Source organism: Apodemus sylvaticus, chromosome 20 (genome assembly GCF_947179515.1).
Source record: "Apodemus sylvaticus chromosome 20, mApoSyl1.1, whole genome shotgun sequence".
NCBI lineage: Eukaryota > Metazoa > Chordata > Mammalia > Rodentia > Muridae > Apodemus > Apodemus sylvaticus.
Window position 1 is genome coordinate 48,401,042 of NC_067491.1, and position 25,207 is coordinate 48,426,248.

The 25,207-nt window shown below is 45.0% G+C and overlaps 1 protein-coding gene across 1 annotated transcript in view; it reads left to right on the plus strand.

Moving 5' to 3' along the window:
* The window catches only part of Stab2 (stabilin 2), a 181,219-nt gene that overhangs the window by 77,570 nt on the left and 78,442 nt on the right, over nt 1-25,207 (plus strand). Inside the window, exons 24-31 of the mRNA XM_052165556.1 lie at nt 2,173-2,269; nt 4,828-4,986; nt 10,901-10,996; nt 12,061-12,156; nt 14,725-14,772; nt 16,148-16,284; nt 16,942-17,056; nt 19,171-19,248. Of these exons, the coding sequence (XP_052021516.1) occupies nt 2,173-2,269; nt 4,828-4,986; nt 10,901-10,996; nt 12,061-12,156; nt 14,725-14,772; nt 16,148-16,284; nt 16,942-17,056; nt 19,171-19,248 (826 nt within the window). The remainder of the gene's footprint in view (nt 1-2,172; nt 2,270-4,827; nt 4,987-10,900; nt 10,997-12,060; nt 12,157-14,724; nt 14,773-16,147; nt 16,285-16,941; nt 17,057-19,170; nt 19,249-25,207) is intronic.

The following is a 25,207-nucleotide window of genomic DNA, read 5'->3' on the forward strand; positions in this document are numbered from 1 at the left end:
TCTCTGGGCCTGGGCCTTTTAAAAGTATCAAAAAGCAATCAAGGAAGGAAGGAGAGAAGGAGGGAGAGAGGAAAGAAGACTGGTCTGTCTTGCTACTGTGACAGGATACCCAGAGAAGTCAGTTTAAAGACAGAAGAGTTTGTTTTGACTCACAGTTTCAAGGGACAGCCCATCGTGGCAGGGACACCGTGGGGACAAAGCTTGAGGCTCCTGGCCACATGGGATCCTCAGCAGAAAACAGAGAGAGATAACCTGTGTGCTCGATTTGCTTCCTCTGTATTCGGAGGCCCATGGCCTTGAAGAGGTACTGGCCATGTCAGAGTAGAACTCAGAGCCTCAGATAGCCTACAGTATAATCCCTCATGGCTGTGCCGAGAGGCTAACCTAACCTAGATAATCCCTCACAGGTAAGCCAGAGGGTGTGTGTGTGTGTGTGTGTGTGTGTGTGTGTGTGTGTGTAGTAGAGGTGGTATTGAGTCAGGGTGTGTGTGTGTGTGTGTGTGTGTATTAAGTCAGGGTGTGTGTGTGTGTGTGTGTGTGTGTGTGTGTATGTGTGTGTGTATGTGTTTATGTGTGTATGTGTGTGTGTGTGTGTGTAGTAGAGATGGTATTGAGTCAGGGTGTGTGTGTGTGTATGTGTGTGTGTATAGTAGAGGTAGTATTGAGCCAGGGTATGTGTATGTGTGTGTGTGTATGTGTGTGTGTGTGTAGTAGAGGTGGTATTGAGCCAGGGTATGTGTGTATGTGTGTATGTATGTAGTAGAGGTGGTATTGAGCCAGGGTGTGTGTGTGTGTGTGTGTGTGTGTGTGTGTGTGTGTGTAGTAGAGGTGAGCCAGGGTGTGTGTGTGTGTATGTAATAGAGGTGGTATTGAGTCAGTGTGTGTGTGTGTGTGTGTATGTGTGTGTGTATGTAGTAGAGGTGGTATTGAGCCAGGGTATGTGTGTGTGTGTGTGTGTGTGTGTGTGTGTAGTAGAGGTGGTATGTGAAGGATGAGAGAAGGGGAGAGAGCTCTCACCTGATCGATATGTTCAATCAAGTATTTTCAGACATGTGCCACAGTTTTTTGTCTCAAACTAGCCCAGAGCAGAAGGTTATAAACAATTGGGTTCTGGTGCAGTAAGAACAGTCACTAGCTTGTTTTGGGCGATGGGGTTGGGGGGCTGTCACCCCCGAGAGAGCAGGCTGCACAGGCTGTACAAGGCAGAGACTTGACGTCTTTCCTGTGGTTACATGATAGAAATGTGCCACCCAAAGGGACTGGAAACCATATCCATGTATACGCCACAAGCCCTCGGAGCCTCCTGCATCACCCACAGTGGGCTGTCGCATGGTCTGCATGACCGCGGGCAGCTCAGAAGCTGGTGTGGGAAGAACTCAAGCTCTCTTTTTATATGGATGCCAGACAAATCCATTTCCTCTAGGAAACTTGATCCTGTGCAAAGAGTCGATAGCTTTCTTAAGCATATGATGCTGAAGTTTCAGGAGGATGTGAGGCTTGGGGGAAGCCATGTGGCAGCCATGTCCCCATCAGAGGACATTCAGTAGATATCGATCCAACCAATGAATGAGTGAACAGTGAAGGAGCGAATGGCCCACATTAAATAGAAAAGGTGTTGTGGTAGGATATTTTGAAAGGGATTTCTGAAAGGAGAATGAGACCAGAAACTGTCATCTCACAGGAGATACACACACACACACACACACACACACACATGCGTGTGAAGGTGGTGTGGTAAAGAACCAGAGAAGGCAAGAGAGCTCTCACCTGATCGATATGTTCAAGTATTTTCAGACCAGTACCACAGATTTTTGTCTCGAAGTAGCCCAGAGCAGAAGGGTATAAACAGTGAGAGCAGGGTAGCTGCCACCACTGTACCTAGTGGTACCAGAGAATAAACTTCCCACAACTATCAGACCCATTTTCCAAGTGAGCCGATACCGACCCCCGCTGCGAAGAGACTCAGGTGGGACACACAATAGCTAAGGTAGGGCTTGAATCCCCAGCCAGCTTTGACAGCCAGCACCCAAAATCATCCACCCACGTTTGCACCCAGGCTTCCTGCTCAAAGCTAATCTGGCCCAGGCATTTCTGGCTCCTCCCTAGCTGCTGATATGCACCTCCATGGCCAGCGTTAGATATCAGGCTGATTTTTCGTGTTCTCTCCCACAGCTGTGTCTGCAATGAAGGCTATGAAGGAGATGGAACTCTCTGTTCTAAGAAGGACCCTTGCCTAGGATTGACCTCCGGAGGAGGCTGCAGTCCTAATGTGAGTGTTGTTTCTCAGAGCTTTTGTGTAAGCAGGCACAGCAGGAGCTCTGCACAGAGATAAAAGCAGTTCATTAAGGGGGGAAAAATAACCTTCCGTGCTGATAACATGCCATGCTACCTTGGAATAGTGGAAGACAGTGACAGCTACAAGCTTGCTGGGTTTTATTTTTATGTGGGTGTATGACAGGGGAGGCAGCTTAGGCAGGGATACTCCTTCAGACAGAGGAGGTGCTCACAGGGGCATTCAGCCTGCTCTGAGGGCTTCTGGGAAATGCGTTAGGCTTCTGTTTCCTGGCAAACCCAGCCCAGGTGGGACCAGAGCCATCACCCTACACAGCCATCAGCACTACCATTTGGGGGCTTGTTTTGTGACCTAATACTTTTAAAAGACATCCTGAGGGAGAGACATCCCAGAAAGCAGCGCCTGACTCATACTCACAAAGCACATTCAAAATGACAGATTTTTTTAAATTTCAGAGTATTTGAAATAGCACGTAAAGTAATGGGGCTTGGGGGCCTTTTCATATACACTTTATCTTGTCTTTCTTCCTCCCCAGCCCCCTTCTGTCTCCTTGCCCTTCTACCTTGGCCCCCTCTCCCCCACTCACCAGCCCCCTTCTACCTTCCTGTCGCAGATGTCCCAGCAGTCTCTTCCCTCTGCTCTTTCCACAATAGAAACAATGTAGGAGCAGAGAGAGGAGGAGGGCATGGGAGGAACGTGCGATAGGAGAGCGTTGAAGATGGTCGATGTATATTACATATGTACAAGAAATGTCATGATGAAACCCATTAGTTTGTACAACCAAGAAACCCCGAGAAGAGGGCAGTCTCCTTTCCTCTGTCATGGCCCCTTTCCTAGCTCCAAGACGGAGACATGCACACATACACACACACACACACACACACACTTATAATCTCAAATCCAAGTATAAGAGAAAACATGTGGCATTTGTCCTTCCAAACTTTGAATTTAAAGAGGTCCCCCGGGGGTGTTCCCTGTGACTCTCCCCTAATCCTGGTCTTCTGGGGCTCTGGGAAGATGAGGTACTGAGAATAATCACCTTTGCTTCACACTTCATGGCTACCAAGGACTCCGTGTATCTGATCTCCTTTACTCTCAGTGAGGTAGCTCTGGCTAGCGCCATCTTACTAAGGACCGACTCGGGAGAATTAAGGAACTTGCCTACATTTTGCTTCTGTTACTACGGCCACCTCCACTTAGTGTCTTTCAGGCATTGCTGCCGCCACCTGACCTTACCGCTTTCACCCATTAGGCACAGCTGAACAGTTCGTTTGTTCCCTTGCTTCCTCTGAAACTCCCCAGGTATATGTGGCCAGAGTGGTTTGAAGCAAATTATATCATTTCTCCCAGGCTTAACCCCTTTCAGGGACTTCCCTGGGCCGGGGGATGGAATCTAGACACAACTTCAGGCCCTGCCCACCAGATTTCTCAGTGACTGAGCCCCACCGACCTTAACAACCTCAGGACCTCTCTTCCCTTCCTGTGGTCTTTGTGGATTTTGCTACTTTCCTTGCTGCTGTAACAAAATACTTAAGAAAAGCAATTCAGGAAGAAGGTGCTTGTTTTAGTTCTTACTTCAAGAGTATAATCTTGAGTGAGTCAGGGCACCAAAAATACCAGGGAGCTGGCCGTATTGCATCCACAGTTAAAAAGTAGAGAGAGGCATACTGGCACTCAGCACATTCTCCTGTTTATTCTGTCCAGAGTTTCAACCCATGGCATGGCGCCACCACATTTAGGGTGAGTCTTCTCATCACAGTTAACCTATCTCAGAACTCCCTAGCAGACATGCCCAGAGGTTCATTTGCTTGGCAACTCTGGATGCTGTCAAGTTGACAATATTAACCATCACTCCCTTGGATCGAGAGTCACAGTATAGCTTAGAGGAGCTTGGACCCCAAACATCATGGCGTCCTAGACTCCTGCTTCTCTCTGTAGCTGTGTGACCTTGGGGAGGTACCTCTTTCCCCATCTGTAAAATAAAGATAATCGCAGTGCCTGCTTCCAGAACACGGGTTCTCAACCTGTGGGTTGCAACCTCTTTGGGAGGGGTGGGGGTCAAATGACCTTTTCACAGGGGTCACATATCAGATATCCCGCATATCAGATATTTATTTACATTACAATTTATAACTAGCAAAATTACAGTTATAAAGAAGCAAAGAAATAATAACTTAATGGTTGGGGGAATCACCGCACCATGATGGGCTGTCTCAAAGGGTCACAGCATTAGGAAGGTTGAGAACCACTGCTCCTGAGGATCCTTCTGTAAATCAACAAACGCCATCTCTGGCTGACTCAGTGACAGAGTGTGTTGGGAGGTATAGCCTTTAGCTGATCAATTGCAAGCAATCTTGCTATCGAGATCACCCAGTTGCTTTATTATGTTCGCATGAATAAGCGTCTCAGGCATTTCCATTGCAGGCTATGGAAATATGTTTCTAGAATATTCTTCCATAGCCATTCTGACCTTGGCCGCTGCGCACAGCTGGGCTGTGGTTTCAGGCATCTTACTTTTGCTCTTCTTCATGCAGGCAGAATGCATCCAAACTAGCAGGGGGTCATACAGCTGTGTGTGCCAGCGGGGCTGGACAGGGAACGGAAGAGACTGTGTGGAGATTAACAACTGTCTGCTGCCTAGCTTCGGAGGCTGCCACAACAACGCCACCTGTTTATATGTAGGCCCCGGGCAGGTGGGTAACTTGGGGAAGAAAGAAAAGAGGAAGCAGGATTCCTGTTGTGACTTTTTTTTTTTTATCACAACCAGAGAAGTGCTTGGGTTTGAAGTTGCTATGCCTTTGCCCTCAGTTGTGGTAGGAAGAATGGGTTGATTATCATAAGGAGTGTGAGACATCAGTGTCTGTCATAAGGAGTCTGAGACATCGGTGTCACTGTGCTGCTATCTTCCTGAAGAGGAGCTGTGGCACCGGAGAGGTTAGCGATAGGTTATCGATTTCTTCTGTGCCACAGTAAACCAATCGATCTCACTACGAGAGTCAGAATTCAGAGAGGCCTCAGTCACCGAGGCTCCCTCCCCACCCCCTTGGATCACACACATGTATCTAGAACAGTCTATAGATTGTTACATTCTATAGATTGTTGATACTTTTAAGTGACTTCATTTCATGAAGAGAAGCAGAGGCTACTGTCTGCAAATTAGGGAATTATAGAAGACATATAGAGATACTGACTACATTAAGACTGTGGCCATGGAAATGATAGGTCCCCACTCCCTGCCTTCCATGTGCCGGCCCCTCCCCCAAAACAGACTGGGCATGCTCCATCGGGTCAAAGGAGCCTAAGACCTAGAAGGTAACAACTAGGATCTTCCCTCATACCCCTTTTGAATGATGATACAGTCTCTCACACGTGAGTTCTATAGCTGGACTTTCTTAAACCTTCAGATTATTTGGTTGAGAAATGCATGGTCCCCAAGAGGCCAGGCACAGTGTAAGGCCTAACCTTGTTTCCTGGGATGGCTCCAGGCCTTCCACCACAAGCCTTCTGCCTCAGACAACACATTCCCTTGTGTACGTCAGGAACTGGGGCAGCACTGTGCTTCAATCACTGTGCTGGGTGAGATCTGAAGGCAGATCATGCCTCTCCTTCACTCTAGGATGACATTCACCCAGCCAATGGAGGTCTGCTCCTGACAACGTGCCAGGGAAATATGTAGAGAAAAATATCTTTAGGAGTCTCCGGCGCTATTCTTTCTCCTCCCTCTTCCCAGCATCAGGAATGCGGCCCTGAGGATCTCTCCTGGGAGAGCAATGCAAGGCTAACACTTGCGGGCAGTTAAGGAGTGGCTGGCCCTTAGAGCACTGGGACTCCACAGGAGCTCATAACGACCAGACAAAGGGGTCCTCTTGGAAGTCTTTCTAGTGAGAGTCCCCTCGGGTGACTGAAAGGTAGTGATCAGGAGAAAGGATGTAAGGAAACAGGACTGCGCAGCCAAGAACGCGCAGGACACCCAGAAACTTCCCTCTCCTGGAATTAGATTTTGAAGTTCCAGGCCAGGTGGCATTCCAGGTCCCTCCGGGTCAATGTCTGTTCATACAGTGCTGAGGCCTCACTGTGCTGAGTAACTTAGATCATGTCTTGGTTACTTTTCTGTTCCTGTGAAGAGGCACAATAACTAAGGCAACTTAGAAAAGAAAGCATTTAATTGGGGGCTGGCTTACAGTTTTGGAGGGATAAGTCCATGACCATCATGGTAGAGAGCATGGCAACAGGCCAGGCATGGTGCTGGGGCAGCAGCTGGGAGTGGGTGTTATATCTGCAGTTTGGAAGCAGACAGAGACAGAGAGAGACAGAGAGAGAGACAGAGACAGAGACAGACAGGGCCTGTTGTAGCCTCTTGAAACCCCAATGCCCACCCCCAGTGACATGCCTCCTCCACCAAGGCCACGCCCACCCCAATGACAGGCCTCCTCCAACAAAGCCACACCTCCTCCACTAAGGCCACGCCCACCCATGAAACACCTCCTCCAACAAAGCCACACCTCCTCCACTAAGGCCACGCCTCATAATCCTTCCCCAAACAGTTCCAGCAACTAAGGAGCAAGCATTCAGGAATCTGAGCCTACGGGACCATTCTCATTCAGACCACAATAGTTGCTGCTTAGGCAGTGACAACCAGGGGTGGAGAAAGTATGAGGATATATCTGGATCACTGGGATGATCGTGGTTTTAATAGAAAATCTGATTATCTGTGCATTCCTGGAGAATGAATAGTGACAGGGCCATGGAAAATTAAGTAGCGGCTTGGTTCCAGAAAATGAAAGGCAGAATTATCATAGGACCCAGTGGCTCAACTACCCAAGAGAATTAAAAGCAGGGACTCCAAGGCATGTTGGTGTAACCATGATACTAAGAACATTATGCACACTAATCAAAAATGGAAGCAACATGTAATGCAGTCTCAATCAGCCTTAGGAAGGAATCTCTGACATATGCTACAGCTTTTGGGTGAGCTTGAAGACTTTATCGGTGATTCCTCTTAGATGAAATCTCTTTATATATATAGCTTATTTGTATTTTATGTGCATTGGTGATTTGCCTGTATGTCAGTGTGAGGGTGTCAGAAGCCCTGATACTGGAGTTACAGGCAGGTGTGAGCTGCCATGTGGGTGCTAGGAGTTGAGCCTGGATCCTCTGGAAGAACAGCCAGCACTCTCGGTTTCTGAGCCATCTCTGCAGCCCCTTAAATGAAATTTCTCCTGGAGTCAAATTCATAAAGGCAGAGCGTAGAAACGCAGCTGCCAGGGCCTGGTATGGAGGGTGGCCTGCTGGCCATCTTGGATGGAGACTCAATACCTAGCCTCATGAGCAGGTGCTTTCAGCGTGTGGAGATGAGGAAGGTTCTGGAACCACATCAGTGATGGTTGGATGCTGTAATGATGGAACCACAGCAGTGCGGGTGTGCTTAGTGCCCCTGAGCTGTCTATTAAAATGCTTACAATGCTAAGTTTTGTCCAGTATGCTTTACCAAATGTTTTAAGAAGATGAGAAAGGAAAAACAAAGGTCTAAAAGAAAAGGAAAAGTTGGGGCTCACACAACCATAAAGACTGTGTGTGACTGCTGAGGTTGGTGCAGTGTGATACAGGGCTCAGAAGGATGTCTGTCAGGCCCCAAGTTCTGCGCAGTCTCCTGGGTAAGGGAGTGCCCTCGGCACTTCAGCCTTCCTTACCCCTGTCCCCTTTAGACACAATAGAGTACATCTTGTGATCACACCCATTACAACCCAGGATTCCTTTACTCTCGTTGGCTCAAACCAAACACTTTCCCATCATTTCTCCTCATTCCCATCAGCCCATGCTCATAACTGCAGAAACTGGACGGGCCCTACGGCCAGGAAGTGCACAGGCAGGGACAAACCCAACCTGAAGCTCCCCGGAAGTGGGAACCTGGGCTGAAGGAATTAACCATGTTGTTTTGTTCTATAAACCAGAAGAGGGAAGCGTGCTATCCCCAAAGCCAAATGGAGTGTGTTTTCTAGAGAGGGAGAGAGCAGATGCTGGCAGGTGACGTCAAACAGATGTTTACGTGAGCATTCACACACGTCTGTCCTATATTTGACTCTCCTGGGACCCACTGAGCTTGGCTGTGGGGACAATAGATTGCTAGGGTCAAGGTCCACAAGTCACCCTGGAGACACGATCTGGTGTAAGGTGACAGACCATATGAGTGACCAAGTGCTAAGCGCCTTAAAACCCATTCAGAAGGAGCACGTGGTGTGCCTGTCACTGCCTGTCTACTGGCTGCTGCCCTATTTACCCTACTGATTTCTCTGGCAGCAGCACCTTCGAACGGATCTAGCACAAATGATCTTACCAATGAGCCCCCCAGGAGTCTAATCATGGAGGAGCCCGCCGCAGGCTTATGCTTCCCGAGCACTGAGTAAACAATTGCATCTTTGCTTCATTTGTGTTAACAGACTGCCGCTGAGAAAAGAAAACAAAGATGTCTCTGTGTCCATATTCATTGCCTAGGACTTAAGTACCACAAAGCGGGCAGCAGAGAACAGTAAACATACTGTGTCCCATGGTCTGGAGGCCCGAGTCAAGGTCAGCTGGTGCCTGCTTCTGAGGATACTGGGGAGCAAGAGAGCCTGTCCCTTGCTCCCTCCCCTAGCCTTGGGTGGCCTGCCGGCCATCTTAGATCGAGACTCAATACCTAGCCTCCAACTGTACATATACACAGCATTCTCGGTGTGCACACATCTCCTGTTTCCATATAGATGCTAGGCCATTAGATTCAGCATCCACCCTCTTCAAATATGACCTCACCTTAAGAAGCTGCATAGTAACTACCCCATTTCTAAACAAGGTCATGTTATAGAGTCCTGTAGGTCAGGATTTCAGCATGAATTTGGGGTTGGAACACACACTCTTCAGTATGCACAGGGTGTGTATCCTCTCCTACGGACAAATGTTAAACATCCTGAGGGGAGATGGAAGAGAGAGAGAGGAGTATAGCATATTTGAGAAATCAAATAAACCCCATCTAAGATTGCCTTCACTAGGTTGCAGTTGGTTTGAAGGATTATTAGACACACCAAATGGATACTAACTTTAATCTCTATGAATATTGCTTTTAAAAGACAAGCCACGTTTAGATCAAATATATGAAATGTTAGGGTTGGGGACACAGAGGTGCTATCCCAATGGCTGATAAGCTTGGGTCCCACCAGCACAGGGTGTGCTTGAGTTTCCTGTTGTTATAAAATATTGTACACATGTATATAAAATACATACATTTACCTTATAAAGCTTGTATAGCAGGTGAGACTGTCAAAGGTAAAACCCATACGATGGAAGTCCATTTGCTTCTTCCCTCGACTGAACGATGTTATATCAACCCCGACTGGGGTGTATATACACTTTCAACGTCCATCCTAAACAACTCTTCTCCAGACACACCCCCTCACCTGTGTTCATCTCCCCTGACATTTTTCCCTCAGTTTGAATGCCTCCCTCTGCTCTCTTATCCTCTGTCAAAGACCCCAGTGTCTCACTTCTTAAAAAGAGTGTTCTTAGAAGACCCACCCCACCCCTTCTGAACAGTAGTCCATTCCCATAAGCACCTCACAAGCCAGCAGCTCCACAAAGTCCCGTGTTTCTTATTTTCCAGCTTGTTAAGATTGGACCCTTCCTGTTTACCTTTTAATGGATTTCTGTCATTCTTTAGACTCACTGCCAGGTCCCTAATTCCCAGAACATCCGTCTTGTTTAACCCAATGGAAGAAATTCTTTTATTTCAATGTCAAAATGTTGCATTTCCATGGAAAACAGCTGGCAAAATAAAGCAGGAAGTTAATTCTGGGCTGCTGCGGTTTTTCCTTCTGGCTTTTCCATGACCAGGTTGTTAGTTTCCTGTCCACTGAAGTCATCTACTGCAGCTTCACCGGTTCACTGTCTGCCATTAGCATGAAAATTTTCCCATTTTATCGCGACACTGCCATAAGCATCTTTATTGATTAGCTGCATACAACGGGACCACAGAATATATATTTGAAAGTATATATTCTGCCCATAGGGTAAGAAAGGGCTGGCATGCAGCCTGCACCCTGCCCACTGGAGTAGGGGGCTAAGCCCTCAGAGAAGAGGCACTTACTAGCTACATGAAGCCACATCAGCATCTGAGCCATGTGCTGTGGGTTGTCTGTTCAGATGTGATGCCTTGAATCCATCTACTCCGTGGGGAGGCATTATCTGAATGAAGCAGTATCTTCAAGCTAGCAAGAGCCTTGTGCATGGCTCCCAGCCATGGGATAACCCCGGCTTGCTTAGCTTTTCTCTCTGTGTGTGGGGGTCAGCTCTTCCGTTGTGATGGCCATGGAGTCTAAGCTCTCTTTATAGGCCTTGGTGAGGGCCAGAATTTTAACAGAAAGTTTAATAAAGGCTATGACTGGGCAGCGTATGTGAATGTTGTGGTACTCAAGTAAGGCTGACTCTATGCAGTGACTAACAGTCTGGAATCTAGAGTCTCTGTTCTTTAGGCGGGGTGAATGGTAATGGTTTCCAGAGTCTGACTTCCAGTATAATGGAGGGTCGGGCTTAAGAACACTTGCTTCAATAATCCCATCTGTGTTCTTGGAATTGCAGAATGAATGTGAGTGCAAGAAAGGATTTCGAGGAAACGGGATTGATTGTGAACCAGTCATTTCATGCTTGGAACAAACAGGGAAATGCCACCCCCTGGTGAGTTACCTGATGTCTCCCTTCAATATTAAACACACGGAAAGTTCTCGAAAAAGAACAAAAATTAAGCTATGTGGTTGCGTCCTGCCATGATCACAAAATACCTGAGCAAAATACCTTGAGGAAGAGGGTTTGTTTGACTTCTGGTTTCCAAAGCTTCCGCGCATGGTCACCTGGCTGCAGGGCCTCTGGGCTGTGTGTGGTGAGGTAGAGCATTGTGGTGAGGAACATGGTGTGACCAAAGTACCTCAGTTCACAGTAGACAGGAGCGTGACCCAGGGACCCAACTAGGCCCAGCCTCTACAAGTTTTGAGCCCCTCCCAGTAGCATCACTAAGTTTTGAACCCATCAGTGGAGTCACATTGATGAAATCAGAGTCTTCATGATTTGGCCACTCCTCCCACCTCTGTACATACTAGATCAGGGACCAAGCTATTAACACGGTATTCTTTGGGGAGAATCCAAACCCTAAGATATCCATATCCAAACCCTAACAGCTCCATCTTGCCTGAGCCTAGCCATGAACAAAGTCTCTCCCCTCTGAAGAGCTTCCCTAAGCAGAATTCGAGCAGCTATTGCACTCTCCACTCTATTTCAAAGCTTAGAAGCAGCAGCTTCTGTTGCAAGAAAAGATTCTAGGCAGCGGTTGAATTTGAATCTAAGATCCACAGAGAGTGGGTTTGGGGCCCAAAATATTACCCAAGATGAATTTATGTGTTCATCATCTGTCTGAAAGTCAAAGTTAACTCTCTTCGGATTTTTCATTTGCTAAATCTGGCAGGGATGAAAAGAAAGATTTGTTGTCACTAATCTGCTGTAACACTGATGTGTCTGGGTTGCTTCTACCATCTTTCAGTGCTGAACTTGCAGGGGAGATGGTTGTAGCTTTTCCTGTAAAACTGGGGATTGGACTCAGGGCCAAGTGCAACTAGACAAGTGCTCTACGACACCCATACCGTGCCAGGGTCTGAATTCTGAGTTCTTAGATCTCACAGGCACAAGTGAGCTGGGTCTAACATCTTAGATATGAAAGCAAGCTGTCTCCTCCATCTTGGTTTTCTCAGGCCACCTGTCAGTCTACCTCGTCTGGTGTCTGGAGCTGTGTGTGCCAAGAGGGCTATGAAGGAAATGGTGACCAGTGCTATGGAAATGTGCTCATGGTAAGTCCCTAGTGCGAACCCCAAGTGCAAAGTCAGAGACAGAACACACAGCAAGAAAATGGACATCTCAGCTCAGATAACCGTAGACATGCTCCACCTGCAGACCTGTTGTCCAACGGAGTTTTATATGAAGACAGCTGTTTTTTTACAGATACCTCATGTTTGGAGTGGGTCCCTCATTCTCACAGGCCACAGCAGCTTTTCCCTGGCACTTTCAGCACACAGACTAGTCCTGAAACTTTCATTTGCCAATTTGTCTCAAACTTTCCAAGTGAGCAACTGACCTCCCTCTGCTGGGCTACATGGGGTGGCCTTAGCACCCCCCCTTGGGTCCCATGGGTACCCAGAACACCCCGGGTTTATCCATCCTGAATGAGGTCATGTGTGTGTGTGTGTGTGTGTGTGTGTGTGTGTGTGTGTGTGTGTATGTGTGTGTATGTGTGTGTTTGTATATGTGTGTATGTGTATGTGTGTATGTGTGTATATGTGTGTGTATGTGTGTATGTGTGTGTGTGTGTGTGTGTGTGTGTGTGTGTGCGCATGCGCACTCGCGCACATGCACACAAATGCCTTTGGTGTTCCAGGTGTCTTTATAGATCCTTTATGCAGCAACATCTCATTTAAACCTCACAACAGTTGTCTGGGATTAATGCTATTATGATGCCCATTCCACAGGTCAGTAAACAGAGGCTAAGCACACTTACTTGCCTAAGATGTTACTGTATGTCCATGTGCCAAGTCAAAGACTTAACCACCAGTAGAGACTATTTTATCCGTGCAGTACAGGTCACAACCAACTGACCCCACTTCTCCACCTCACTCTCCTCCAGCAGTGGACTCTAATCTCAAGGGTGAGAATCATTCCTCATCCCATGTCGCTCACATCTAAACCATCAAAATCCTGGGGTTTGGCTCCAGATTAAAGAAATAAACAAACAGGTGGATGTAACTGTTTCTAGGTATGGTGGAGGAGGTTTATTGTAGATAAAAGGTTAAATATGGCCAGAGGCAGAGCTATCTGGGAGAATCCTGGGGGAACACGGCCAAACTGAGCAGGGCCATGTGAGAGGAGAGAAGAGAGAGCAAGAGGGCAGGGGAGTCACGTCCCTAGAGGGATAGCCTGGGCCAGGAGACTGGCCAAGAGATAAAAGGGCCAAAATGACCAGTTTAGTCAAAATGACTGGATTATATAGGGAAAGCAGCTGAGGGAAGGGTAGCCCAGTCTCTAGGCTGGTGAGTTCAGGAGGGGGCAGGGTATGCCAGCCTGGAGAGCCCTGTGGCAGATAGAGATGGAGGGATTCCAATGCAGGGATTCTGGGAGAAACTGCCTGGCCAGCTCAGCTCTGCTATGTTAATAGGCACCACATTCGCAGTTTGTTCGTGTTTGAGACCTAATGCTGACAATTTTTTCCTCATACTTTTTGTTTTTCTGATACAATCAGGTGCTTGTTCCTTTTCTCCTATGAAACCTTTATTCTAGAAATCCCCTAGGACCTCCGCAGCCTTAAAACCAAAAGCCACTCCAGTGCTTTTCCCCGGGCTGCTGTGAGTCCCCACTCCTCTAGCACACACCCCAATGTTCAGGAGGTCGCACCGTTGGCTTCTCATTGGCATTCATTCACCGTGTTAAACCAAGAAGGTGCCTCCAGCCCTGGAGCTGGGACTCGCCCATCTATTGTATATATCCCAAACCCTCCAACAGTTCCAACCCTCCACCCCCACCCCCCACCCCCACCACCATGTTCCTGCCCTTCCATGGAAATAAACTAAAGTTCGAGACCTCTGCCTATCACTGTAGTCTTCTTCTGTAGACAGTGGCAAAACCCCAGTGCAAGTCCTGGCAAGTGAACCCCATACGCCAGCCTGCAGCTCCACACTGGTTCTAACTGGAGGCTGCCTGCTGTCGGAGCCTAGGTGGCCGTGTCTTTTACCAGCAAGCTAGACTTAACTCGGTCGAACAAGCACGTCCTAACTGCAGCTCACAGGCCTGTACACACCGAGATAGCTATGATCCAAAATAGTTTTATGCAAAACATTATCCAATCTGGCGTTTGTGGTTTTCTTCTTTATAATTATTCTTTGTGGTGAGGTTCTCAAGTTTGAATTGTGTACATAACATCATTTCGCAGGGTCAAAAGGTCAGGCACACCCATCTCTAAAACAGTCGTTCTCAATCTGTAGGTCACAACCCCTGTGGAGAGTTGAATGACCCTTTCTTTCACAGGGATCACCTAAGACCATCGGGAAAACACAGATATTTATAGTACAATCCATGACCATAGCAAAATTACAGTTTTGAGGTAGCAATGAAAACAATTTTATGGTTAGGGGAGGTCACCTCCAAATGAGGAACTATATTAAAGGGTTGCAGCGTTAGGAAGGTTGAGAAGTACTCCTCTAAAGGACAGTCCGGCCCCTGGGTGTGAGGCAGACTCACATCAGCCAGGGCAGGCTGCCGCTGCAGATGGTACAGCTCCAGAGGGCCGGTGCAGGCTGTCCAGAACCGTGCTGAGATAACGTCTCTGTGTTCTCTTTCTCCTTCGGCCCTCCTTCGAACAAACGAATAAGGAACTATCATTCCTCTCTGAAGCAGCTGTATTTTACCAGTGGATAAATGTGAGTCCCTGAATCTGCACTTCGGCGCTGGGAACGTAAATCGGTTTAGAGATCTGGAGTTTGCGCAGTAGAACACTGGAAATGTGTCTAGGGGCGGGGCGGGGCGGGGCGGGGCGGGGCGGGGGGGGGGGTAGAGGAGAGAAGCGGTATTTGAGAGAAAGGTCCTATGCAGCAGCTCCTTACCTTGCTGGCACTTTAGAATCACAGGGATGGTCACCCCATCCCTGGAGACTTTGATTTGATAAGCCAGGGACTCATGTGACAGCAAGTTTAGCTAAGCTAAGAAATTGCTGGTCCAGGTTAAGGTTGGGTATGTGGGTTCTAAACAATTTAAATATACAAAAATAGCATTACCTATCACATAGTTCTTTCTTTGGAAGCTTAATGTGATTATGTCATAATTAGTGACTAAGCTTTGGACTTACAGCTGACATCTGGGGAGCTTCATATGATTGCCTCTATGCCTCACGTACTAAAAAAGCTTACTCTTTACCCCTGGAGTAGACCACCAGAGTCTAACCTCACCCTGCCCCAGTGCCTGGACCTCCATCCCCTTTGACTGAATGGATCAGGGTGTCTTACTAAACCAGACAACATAACAGAGTGTTTGTCCCTTTAATTAAGTGCCAACATAGGTCTTGCTCAGTCAGCATTTATTCAGAGAACAGCTCCCTGTATGTTCCAGAACATTCTAGGAATTACTTGTTTCCACAGTGGAAGCTCTGTGTACGATTCTCTTCCTAGTGGCAAGGCAAGGGACTGCTCCCTCTCTCAGTATGTTGGTTTCCCTGTAGCCACACCATGCACAGTCTCACTGCATGAGTGTACCCAGCCCAGTAGCAGGCTAAACAGGCCACATCCCTCCCCGCCCCACACCAGCCTGTTTTAAATGCTGTTGTGTGAGAAATTAACATCAGTTCTGATGAAGTATTCACCAGAAATCAGCAAATTCTCTAAGATTTAAGGGTTTGGAGCCAGTTTTTAATTTTGGGTTGGTTTCTCTTTTTATCTAATTGTTAAACATAACAATAGCCTTTCTGGGCATTGAGTCGTAGTTAAGTATACACACATAACACACACACACACACACACAGCCAGACTATTCATCTGGCTGTTCGTTCAGACTTACAGTGACAAAGTATGACCCAATAGGGATAATCTGTATTGTTATAAAGATCCACACATTAAAGAGAAAAGATGGAGTCTCAAAAGAGAATGTAAGTCATGAGCCAATGGCTGGGCGGCCTTCGGAGGGGAAGCCTAGCGTCTTCCCAGCACTGCTGGAGTTGCATCTCCTGGGAAGCCATCATCACTGACAGCATGTATTTGCCCACATGTCCCTTACTTCAGCCACTTTCTGTTCTCTGTGATTCAGAATGCTTCCCTGCAGTCCACGCTGTCTGCCACCTCCAACCTCACTGTCCTTGTGCCATCCCAGCAAGCCTTTGAGGACATGGACCAGAATGAGAAAAGCTTCTGGTTGTCACGGAACAATATTCCAGCCCTGATAAAGTAGGTGTCGTTTACCTTATTTTCCATGTTAAATGACTGGCATCCAGGGTTATCATTCCTTAGGTCAACATAAAGAAGCCACCTGATCCTTCACTTCCTAGGATGCTCCTAGCAAGCCTCCCCTGGGTCAGAAAAAGTTATCTGTTTACAGCTGACTCCAAACCAGTGGTCCTCAACTTTCCTAATGCCGTGACCCTTTAATACAGTTCCTCAGATTTCTGCTACATGTGGTGACCCCAACTATAACTACTTCATATCTGTAGTTGTGCTACTGTTATGAATAGTAATATAAATATCTGATGTGTAGGCTATGTGGCAGGTTACCGCCCCCCAAAGGATTTGTGGCCCACGAGTTGAGAACCACTGCTAAACCAAGCATCGTGCTTTGAATATCATTCAGTTAACCTTCCCAACATCTCTGAGATGGGTGTTACAATTATTCCCATTTGACAGATGTGGGAAGTGAGGCAGAGTGGTTAATGACTAATTCCAGCTAAGGCTGACCTCTGCAAGGGCAAATGTAAAGTTTGAGTATGGGAGAATGTCAAGTTGGAATATGGAAATCAGGCCCCAGAGCTTATTTTCCTCCTCAGAGATACTTAGTAGATTGTGCATGGATATTTGTGACCCTTATCATATCCTTATGTGGCTCTTTAGATACCACACACTACTGGGCACATACGGAGTAGCTGATCTACAGACCCTGTCTTCCTCTCACATGCTAGCGACATCCTTGCAGGGAAGCTTCCTTCACCTGGACAAGGCAAGCGGGGTAAGAGCACTGTGATCCAGCTGTTTGGAGTATCAGACCTTTATTTTTTTTATGATGGGAATTTTCAGATATGTGCACAGAGAGAACAGAAGCCTATGTGAGCATTGCCCAGTTGCAACAATGATTGAACACATACACATTCTTTTTTAAAAGAAGAAAAAAAAGAGGAAAAAACAGAAAACAATTAGGCTACAACTGTATATTCGATGATTTTCTTGTTTCTGTAATCGAATATCTGACAAAAGCAACTTAAGGGTTTATTTTGGCCCACAGTTTGAGGGTGCAGTCTGTCACTGAGAGGAAGTCACGATGGACAGAGCTTAAGGCAGATGGCCACCCTGCCTACAGTCAGGAGTGGTCAATGAGAGGGTCCTCTGCTAGTTTTCATTTCTAGTTTTTATGAAGTTGGGAAACCCAGCCCATGGACTGATATTCAAGGTAGGTCTTCCCACCTCAATTAATCTAAAGAGTCCCTTGTAGACATGTCCTGGGACCTGTTCCATGGTGATTCTAGATCCTATCAAGTTGAAGATTAGCTATAGCAAAAGGGAAAATCAATTTTCTCCAATGGAGTGTCACTGAGTCTATCAACCATACTCCAGGCCAGGCCAGGAGTTGTTGAATAACACAAAATGAATCCCATGTTTGGTTTTGGGGGGAGGAGTGTTGTTTGTTCATTTTGTTTTGTTTTTGCAGTGGGGAGCATTTTTGTCATTCTGCTTTTATACTTCTTTCAATTTTCATTTCTGTATTTTTTTTGAAAAGATAGAACATAAAATTAGGTGAAGGAAGAAAGTGGGGAGGACCTGGGAGGAGTTGGGACAAAAGGGAAAACATTATTACAATATATTATATGAAAAAAATTAAAAGACAAAAAGGACCAATTCTTGGAAGCAGTAATACAAAATGCAGTCCAGCAAGTTGACATTGCCCAGAAAGGGAGAAGGGTAGTCACTGTCACAACTTTCGTTCATTCTAATATATTCTTAACTAAGCTCCTGGTGGAGTCCTCACCAGTAACTGGGTGTCACATCAGTTACTAGACTGCAAGCCTATAGTGAGTGCCTATTCTGCACATGCATGCATCTTGGTGATAGAGCCAGGGCAGTGGAAGAGTAGAGCTTCAGAGAAACTCATTATCTGGCATTCCCAGAGTCTTATCAAGGACTCACTTGCAATTCCATGGGAAGTGTGGCTTCATGGTTGAGGGGCTGAGGGTCAAAGTCATGCCATGAGTTAACAATGTGAGTGACTGAGGGTTCTAGCAGGCAGTGAGGACTGCTGCGGCCATGATTCATCAGGCTATATTGGTCCCAAAATGGATCAGCCGAGGCCCTGACCTAGAGGAGATAACCATCAAATGCATTTTTCTTCATTTCATTCCTGTGTCTCATACAATGAAAATTATCCCATTTTAACAAAGAGAGCTAGGACAGATGTGCTGGTGTGTTCCGCAGCCTCTGTACATGGGAGTTCTGTGCACGAGGTTAGGCAAGTGTCCCTGTCCCTAAGATCCAGGAGGAATTGCAAACAGAGGTCAGGGGTGGGGAAGGAGGAAACCAAAAAGATTGGCACTCGGTTGCTCTTGATTGGTAAACAGGCACTGTCTAAATTAGTGTGCTGTGATCCCTGTTTAAAAAAGAAAAGAAAAAGAAAAGTACCACAAACCAGGGGGGGTCTCTAACATCAGTTGGTATCCTCATAGTTCTGAAGGCTTCTGGAAATCCAAGACCAAAGTGTTGGCAAGAGTTAGTTCCCTGTGAGGGTAGCTAAGGAACAAGATGCTCCAGGCTATCTCCTTGGTGTATTGATGTCCATGTTACTGATCTAATAGAACCTCTCTTCAGTGCTTTGTGTGAATTTCCCAGACTTTTTTAAGTCAACTAAAGCAAAGTGGAATAGACTTGACAACTAGAGCACATTCCTCATGTAGAAGAAAGCCATCTTCTCATTTATGTGTGTATATATGTGTGTCTGTTTGTGATAGCTAATGGGTCCCAATTTAAAGGATGTCACGGCCCAAAACTGTGGTTACTGCTATTCACGAAGTTGAAACCCTAGAGGTAATGCAACCCTCGAGTGTATTCACTTTCCCACTGTGTTTGCACTTGCAGAATATCACAATTGAGGGGGCATCCATTGTGGACGGTGACAATGCAGCCACAAACGGGGTGGTCCACATCATCAACAAGGTAAAGACGCTCCTACCCAACAGGCAGAGCTGTTTCCCCTCTGCGATGTCTTCCTATACAGTGCTGTTTGGACAAGTAAAACATTCTTTATCCTTAGTATCAAAGGAGCTTCTCATTTGATGTGCTTCATTGTTTTTTCTAGAACCTCACTCATGGAGGCCCTCCTCATTCCATCAGACTTTACTATAACGTACTCCACCTGTGTTTGCAGCAGGGCCTCTGCCATATGTAACCCCACATACATATTCTCTCTTGTATATGCAAACATCTTAAGAGGCACAAGTCTAAATCAAGAACAAGGGGGAAAGCAATCACTGCCTTCTCTGAGCTACTGTACCTAAAAGGGGGACAGGGGTGGGGGGATGGACAGAAAAATCTAAGGAAAAAAAAGAAAGCACAGAAAAACTACCATAAGATTTTCATTTTTTTTCCTTTTTTGGTATTTTTTAATTTATTTCTTATATATTTATTTATTTGCATTTCAAATGATTTCCCCTTTTCTGGCTCCCCACTCCCCGAAAGTCCCATAAGCTCTCTTCCCTCCCCCTATTCCCCCATCCACCCCTTCCCACTTCCCTGTTCTGGTATTGCCCGATACTGCTGCACTGAGTCTTTCCAGAACCAGGGGCCACTCCTCCGTTCTTCTTGGACACCATTTAATATGTGGATTATGTCTTGGGTATTCCATGTTTCTAGGCTAATATTCATTTATCAGTGAGTGCATACCATGATTGATCTTTTGAGACTAGGTTGCCTGACTTAGTATGATATTCTCCAGCTCCAAAAAATGTGGTATATTTACACAATGGAGTACTATTAAGCTATTAGAAACAATGAATTCATGAAATTCTTAGACAAATGGGTGGAGCTGGAGATTTTCATTTTTTTATATAAGTTCTAATTTGCTAGTATTTATAGGTATGAAAGGAATAAAAAAAAAGGGGAGATTGGGAGGGGGTGGGGCTGGAGAGATGGCTCAGTGGTTAAAGTATGCTGAGTACTCTTCCAGAGGTCCTGAGTTCAATTCCCTGAAACCACATGGCAGCTCACAACCATTCGTAATGGGATCCAATGCCCTCTTCTGGTGTGTCTGAAGACAACAACAGTGTACTCACATACATAAAATACATAATTTAAAAAAAAAAAAAGGAAATGGGTTTATAAGATGACCCATAATTTCTAGTTACTGTGTTAGGATCTTCATTTTAAAAGAAATTTCCAGTACACTGGAAATGTTTAGAAGGTAGCAGCTAGGAAAACAATTAATTGCATTTTAATTAAAACTGTTCTCACTTAGCATTTATATTAATTCAATTTTCAAAAGCCTTAATTCAAAAGATTATTAAGTTCTAACAGTTCTTATTTCTGTTCAAAGGAGAGGCTATTTTTAAGTCTCCAGGTTTTTCAAAGTCCTTGTAATTCTTCTGCCTTATCCGTAGGCTTTAAACACAACACTTAAGAGATTCGACACTTACAGAAAATTATGATTCCAAGTGACACTGCTTATCAATAGCTTTTCTTTCTAGTCTTAGCTTTTCAGAGTACTAAAATCCTTTTGTTAAAAAAAAACATAAAATTGGACCGGGGCAGTGGCTCAGTAGGTAAAGTACTTGTCACACAAGCTTGAAGAGTTGGATTCAGACATCCAGTATCAAATAAAAGGCTGGCTATAGCTTCATGGATCTGTAAATCCCCAGCACAGAACAACAAAGTCTTTAGCCTGCCAGTTTGAAATGTTGAGCTCCAGGCTCAGAGAACAAATACATACACTCACCTTTTCTCCCTTCTTACATATTTTAGGTGGACACAAGTTCCTTAGTAAGATGATACCTCAACCTACCTCTTACTCTGAGCTTATTACCACAGGATATTAAGTCCCAACCTTTCTGCGGCCTTCCCACCCAGCCCATATCTATGGAATATATATTAAAGTGATAGTCTGAGTTTGAGCTTTTGACTAGCTATATAATCTTGTAGAAGTCATATACCCTCTACAAGTCGCATGTATCTTCTTTTGTAAGGACTAAATAACACCTTCTCCTTCAAGGCTTGCCACCAAAGGCCCTCAGTAAATGCTGGCTTCATTTCTTTCTTCCTTTGAAATCCTTGGGGTTTTCTATATGGAACTTATTTGGTATAACCACCAATTATCCTATTCTGTGCCTGTTTCCTGAGACCCTTTAGTGACTCTATCCTGGGGGTGTGTGGCTGCATCTCTCTGTGTCCCTCGGGAGAACCAGCACCTGGCTCTATGTATAATTGGAACTTTTGAAGATCCATTAGGTTCCAAGTATCAACCCCCACCTGGTGACCCTTTTGTTCTTTATAACACTAAAATGATTGAGTGCTCTATTGACCTTGTGTTAGATGAGACAACACTCCAAGATAAGTAATTTGGCTAAGGAAGAATTTCATGAATGTAAAAAGTTCATGATTGATGTCTTCTTAGCCCATGGATTGCACTGCTCCAAGAACTCCTTCATCAACTGGCATCATGCCACCTTTGTTATTAGTACCACTATGTATGCTTGTGTAGGGTGTGTGTTGCATAAAGGTGCAACCAACAGGTGAACAGAGGTGAAGTCCAGCCCACAGTACTTTGCTTGCTTTGTACCCATCTGGAGTTAAAAACTCAAGAAGGAATAGCTTTTTGGAAGTCTGGACTTCATAAATGTATATTGTTGCAACATGAACATAAAGCCATCAAGATCTAGCAGACCATCTCCTCAGTTCTTAAATCTGCTTTGCCTATCTAATTCAAAGTCCCCCACTCCACCCCCACTTCAGCTCTGTTATATTGTAGAAGTTGTAAAGAGACAGAAGGCTAAAAGAACGAGAGGCTAGGTCTGATCTTAGGTGGTGTCTTAGTTAGGGTTTCTATTGCTGCAATGAAACACCATGATCAAAAAACAACTTGGGGAAGAAAGGGTTTATTTGACTTAGGTTTCCATACCATCAAAGGAAGTCAGAACAGGAACTCCAGCAGGGCAAGAATCTGGACGCAGGAGCTGATGCAGAAGCAATGGAGGAGTGCTGCTTACTGGCTTTCTTCACATGGCTTACTCAACCTGCTGTCTTATAGGACCAGGACCACCAGCCCAGGGATGGCCACTGTCCACGATGGGTGGGGCCCTGCTCCATCAATCACTAATTAAGAAAATGCCCTACAGGCCTGGCTCCAACCTGATCTTATGGAGGTGTGTTCTTAATTGAGATTCCCTCCTTTCAGATGACTGTAGCTTGTCAAGTTGACACAGAACTATCCAGCACAGGAAGGACCATGTTTATTCATGGCCATCTTGTATTCATTTGTATGAATGCCAAAAAGCTACATACAGTGGAATACAGATCCTTATAAGGGTGGAAACCACAACATCATAGTCCCTTAACTCTGGAGCTGCTTGGTCTGGCCACAAGGGAAACTAGGAAGTATATATTGAGTGCTTCTTTTAGCAGGAAACTATCATCCCTAACTATAAGAGGATATAAAACTGTAGTGCAGGGTCATTATAGCTGGTTTTTACTGAGGAGGGTCTTTGTCAGAGGAGGTACTTCTGGGTCCATTGAAGACGGAGTCTTCAGGTCACAGAGCAGGGGCAGAGTCTTAATGGGCTGCAATCGATCAAGCAATTACTGTCTGCATTCTTGAAAAGACTTGGAAAATAATTATTGTTAAAAGTAAAACCATGTGATTTTCTAGGAAGGTTGAGGTATGGGAAAAACTGTGGGTTGGTAAGAGGAATTGAGCATAGAGTTGATTTAGGGTGACAGTGACTAGTCCCACTGCCAGAATTGCTGTACAGAAATGAACTAGTAGTGGCAGGAAGCTACAGAGCATCAAATGAAGGGACAGGAGGGGGAAAAAAGGACTGTAAAGAACTGTATCCAGCCTGGGGTGAAAGGGATAAAGGTCCCTTTAGCCAGTTTCTTCATAGCATCTAAAAGGTCTACTGAAAATGTATCAGGAACAAATGTAGCTGTTGTAGGGTAAGAGCTATTAGGAGTGTTTATGTTTGCCATTCTATTTAGGTATAGGGCGAGGCTCAATAAGCAAAATATTTAAACGATAGGATAAAAACCTAAGAGGGCTGGTGAGATGGCTCAGCGGTTAAGAGCACCAACTGCTCTTCTAAAAGTCCTGTGTTCAAATCCCAGCAACCACATGGTGGCTCACAACCATCTGTAAAGAGAGCTGATGCCCTCTTCTGGTGTCTGAAGACAGCTACAGTATACTTACATAATGTTAAATAAATCTTTAAAAAAAAAAACAACAACAAAAACAAAAAAACAAAAAAAAAAAAAAACCCAAAAAACCTAAGAGGATAGATAATAAGGAGGAAAGAAGCGATCCAAGGAAGAAAGCTTCTAAAAACTCAAAAATGGTTGTCTTCCTCTAATCCAGATGCTAGAAACAATCTACAAAGAAACCAGATAGCAAATACTAAATTTCTAGGTCTCCGAATCTCTGTCACTATTCATCTCTGCCTTTGTAATACAAAATTGGCCTCAGACAACATGTAAAAGAAATGTCTAAGTCTGTGTTCCAAAATAAACTTTTTATTTTTTGGCAGTGGTTTAACAAATTTTAATTCACAGTAAACACTCTGAAAATAGGTTTAAAAAAAGAAAAACACCTAACAAGGTCTCAGAATTGACTGTACCAATAGTCAGAGCAGATTCACAAGTGCCTAACGGCATGTTACAAATATTACAAGCAATTGCTACATTTAAAAAAAAAAATCCACATAGAAACACTGTAATACCTCCTGGAGCCCCAAACCCTGGGTACTTCACCAGAAAGGAGACAAAACCCTCCTTTGCACATCAAAGGGCAATGATTCCATGAAATATTCAAAAGCAGATAGGTAAATCTCCTGACAGAGAATCTACCCTTAGGAAGGTGGGTTCACCTTAAACCATGCTAATGAAATATATCTAACAATTTTGTATACTAGGAACCTAACACAGGATAGCTGAGTTGACTGTTAATAAACAGATACTACTCCCTCCCCATGGCAGTTTCAAGTTCCAAGATAAGGCAGAAAAAGAAAATCATAATGAGTTTGAATTAAAAAAAAATGTTTTAAAAGAAAAAAAGAGATTTGTAAGAAATATGAGGGGTTTTTTCTATCAAATACTATAAAACCTATTTTTAGGAGTTAATCCCTCCCCCACACACACACTTCAAGTAAAACTTTTATTTACTCAAAGATTCTATTTCTATTCTAAGATTTTGATAGCCTGAAGCAATGATCCTTTCCTCTTTGGAGCAATAACTCCTTTCCCCTTCCTCCATTTTCTTATGCACCAATTCTTCTCAGACTAGCAGAGGTTCAGACCCCAGCCAATGAGGAAAAGATACAATTACCACCTTCCTCATAATAAAAACCAAGTATACTTCTGTGTGTTTCTTCTTTCTGAGCACACCCTCTTATTCAAAAGTAAATTTGGGGTTTTTTGTCTGTTTTTGTTTGTTTGTTTGGCCAGAGGTGTGGGGTAGAGATAGGTGTGGGGGTGAGCAATAATTCCAGATCTAAGCTGACTGCTCTACAATACTATGCACTATGCTGGTGCTTTATACTGCGTGGAAAACAGAGGGCTTGACATCCACAGAACAGTAATACAACACAGATTCCTTAGTAATGCCTGAACCTGAACCTGGATACCTGGGCCAGAAGAAATCCAATCTTCCCAACTGTAACACATCTACTATGTTACTCCAACCATGAAGACAGAGTTCCTGGTCTACTCCTTTCACCTAAGCCTGAAAACGTGTATTCTATTTCAAGAAGGATCCACACACAAGGGCAGGAATTCTACACATGAGTCCAAGGCCCTTTGCTCTTACTTGCTTATGAGTAGTTTAAGTAAGAAAGAATTCTGTGTATGACTTTTCAAAGTCTATTGTACTTAAATTGTCTTATCTTTTAATGGAGAAATGACTTGTCACTATAAAGTT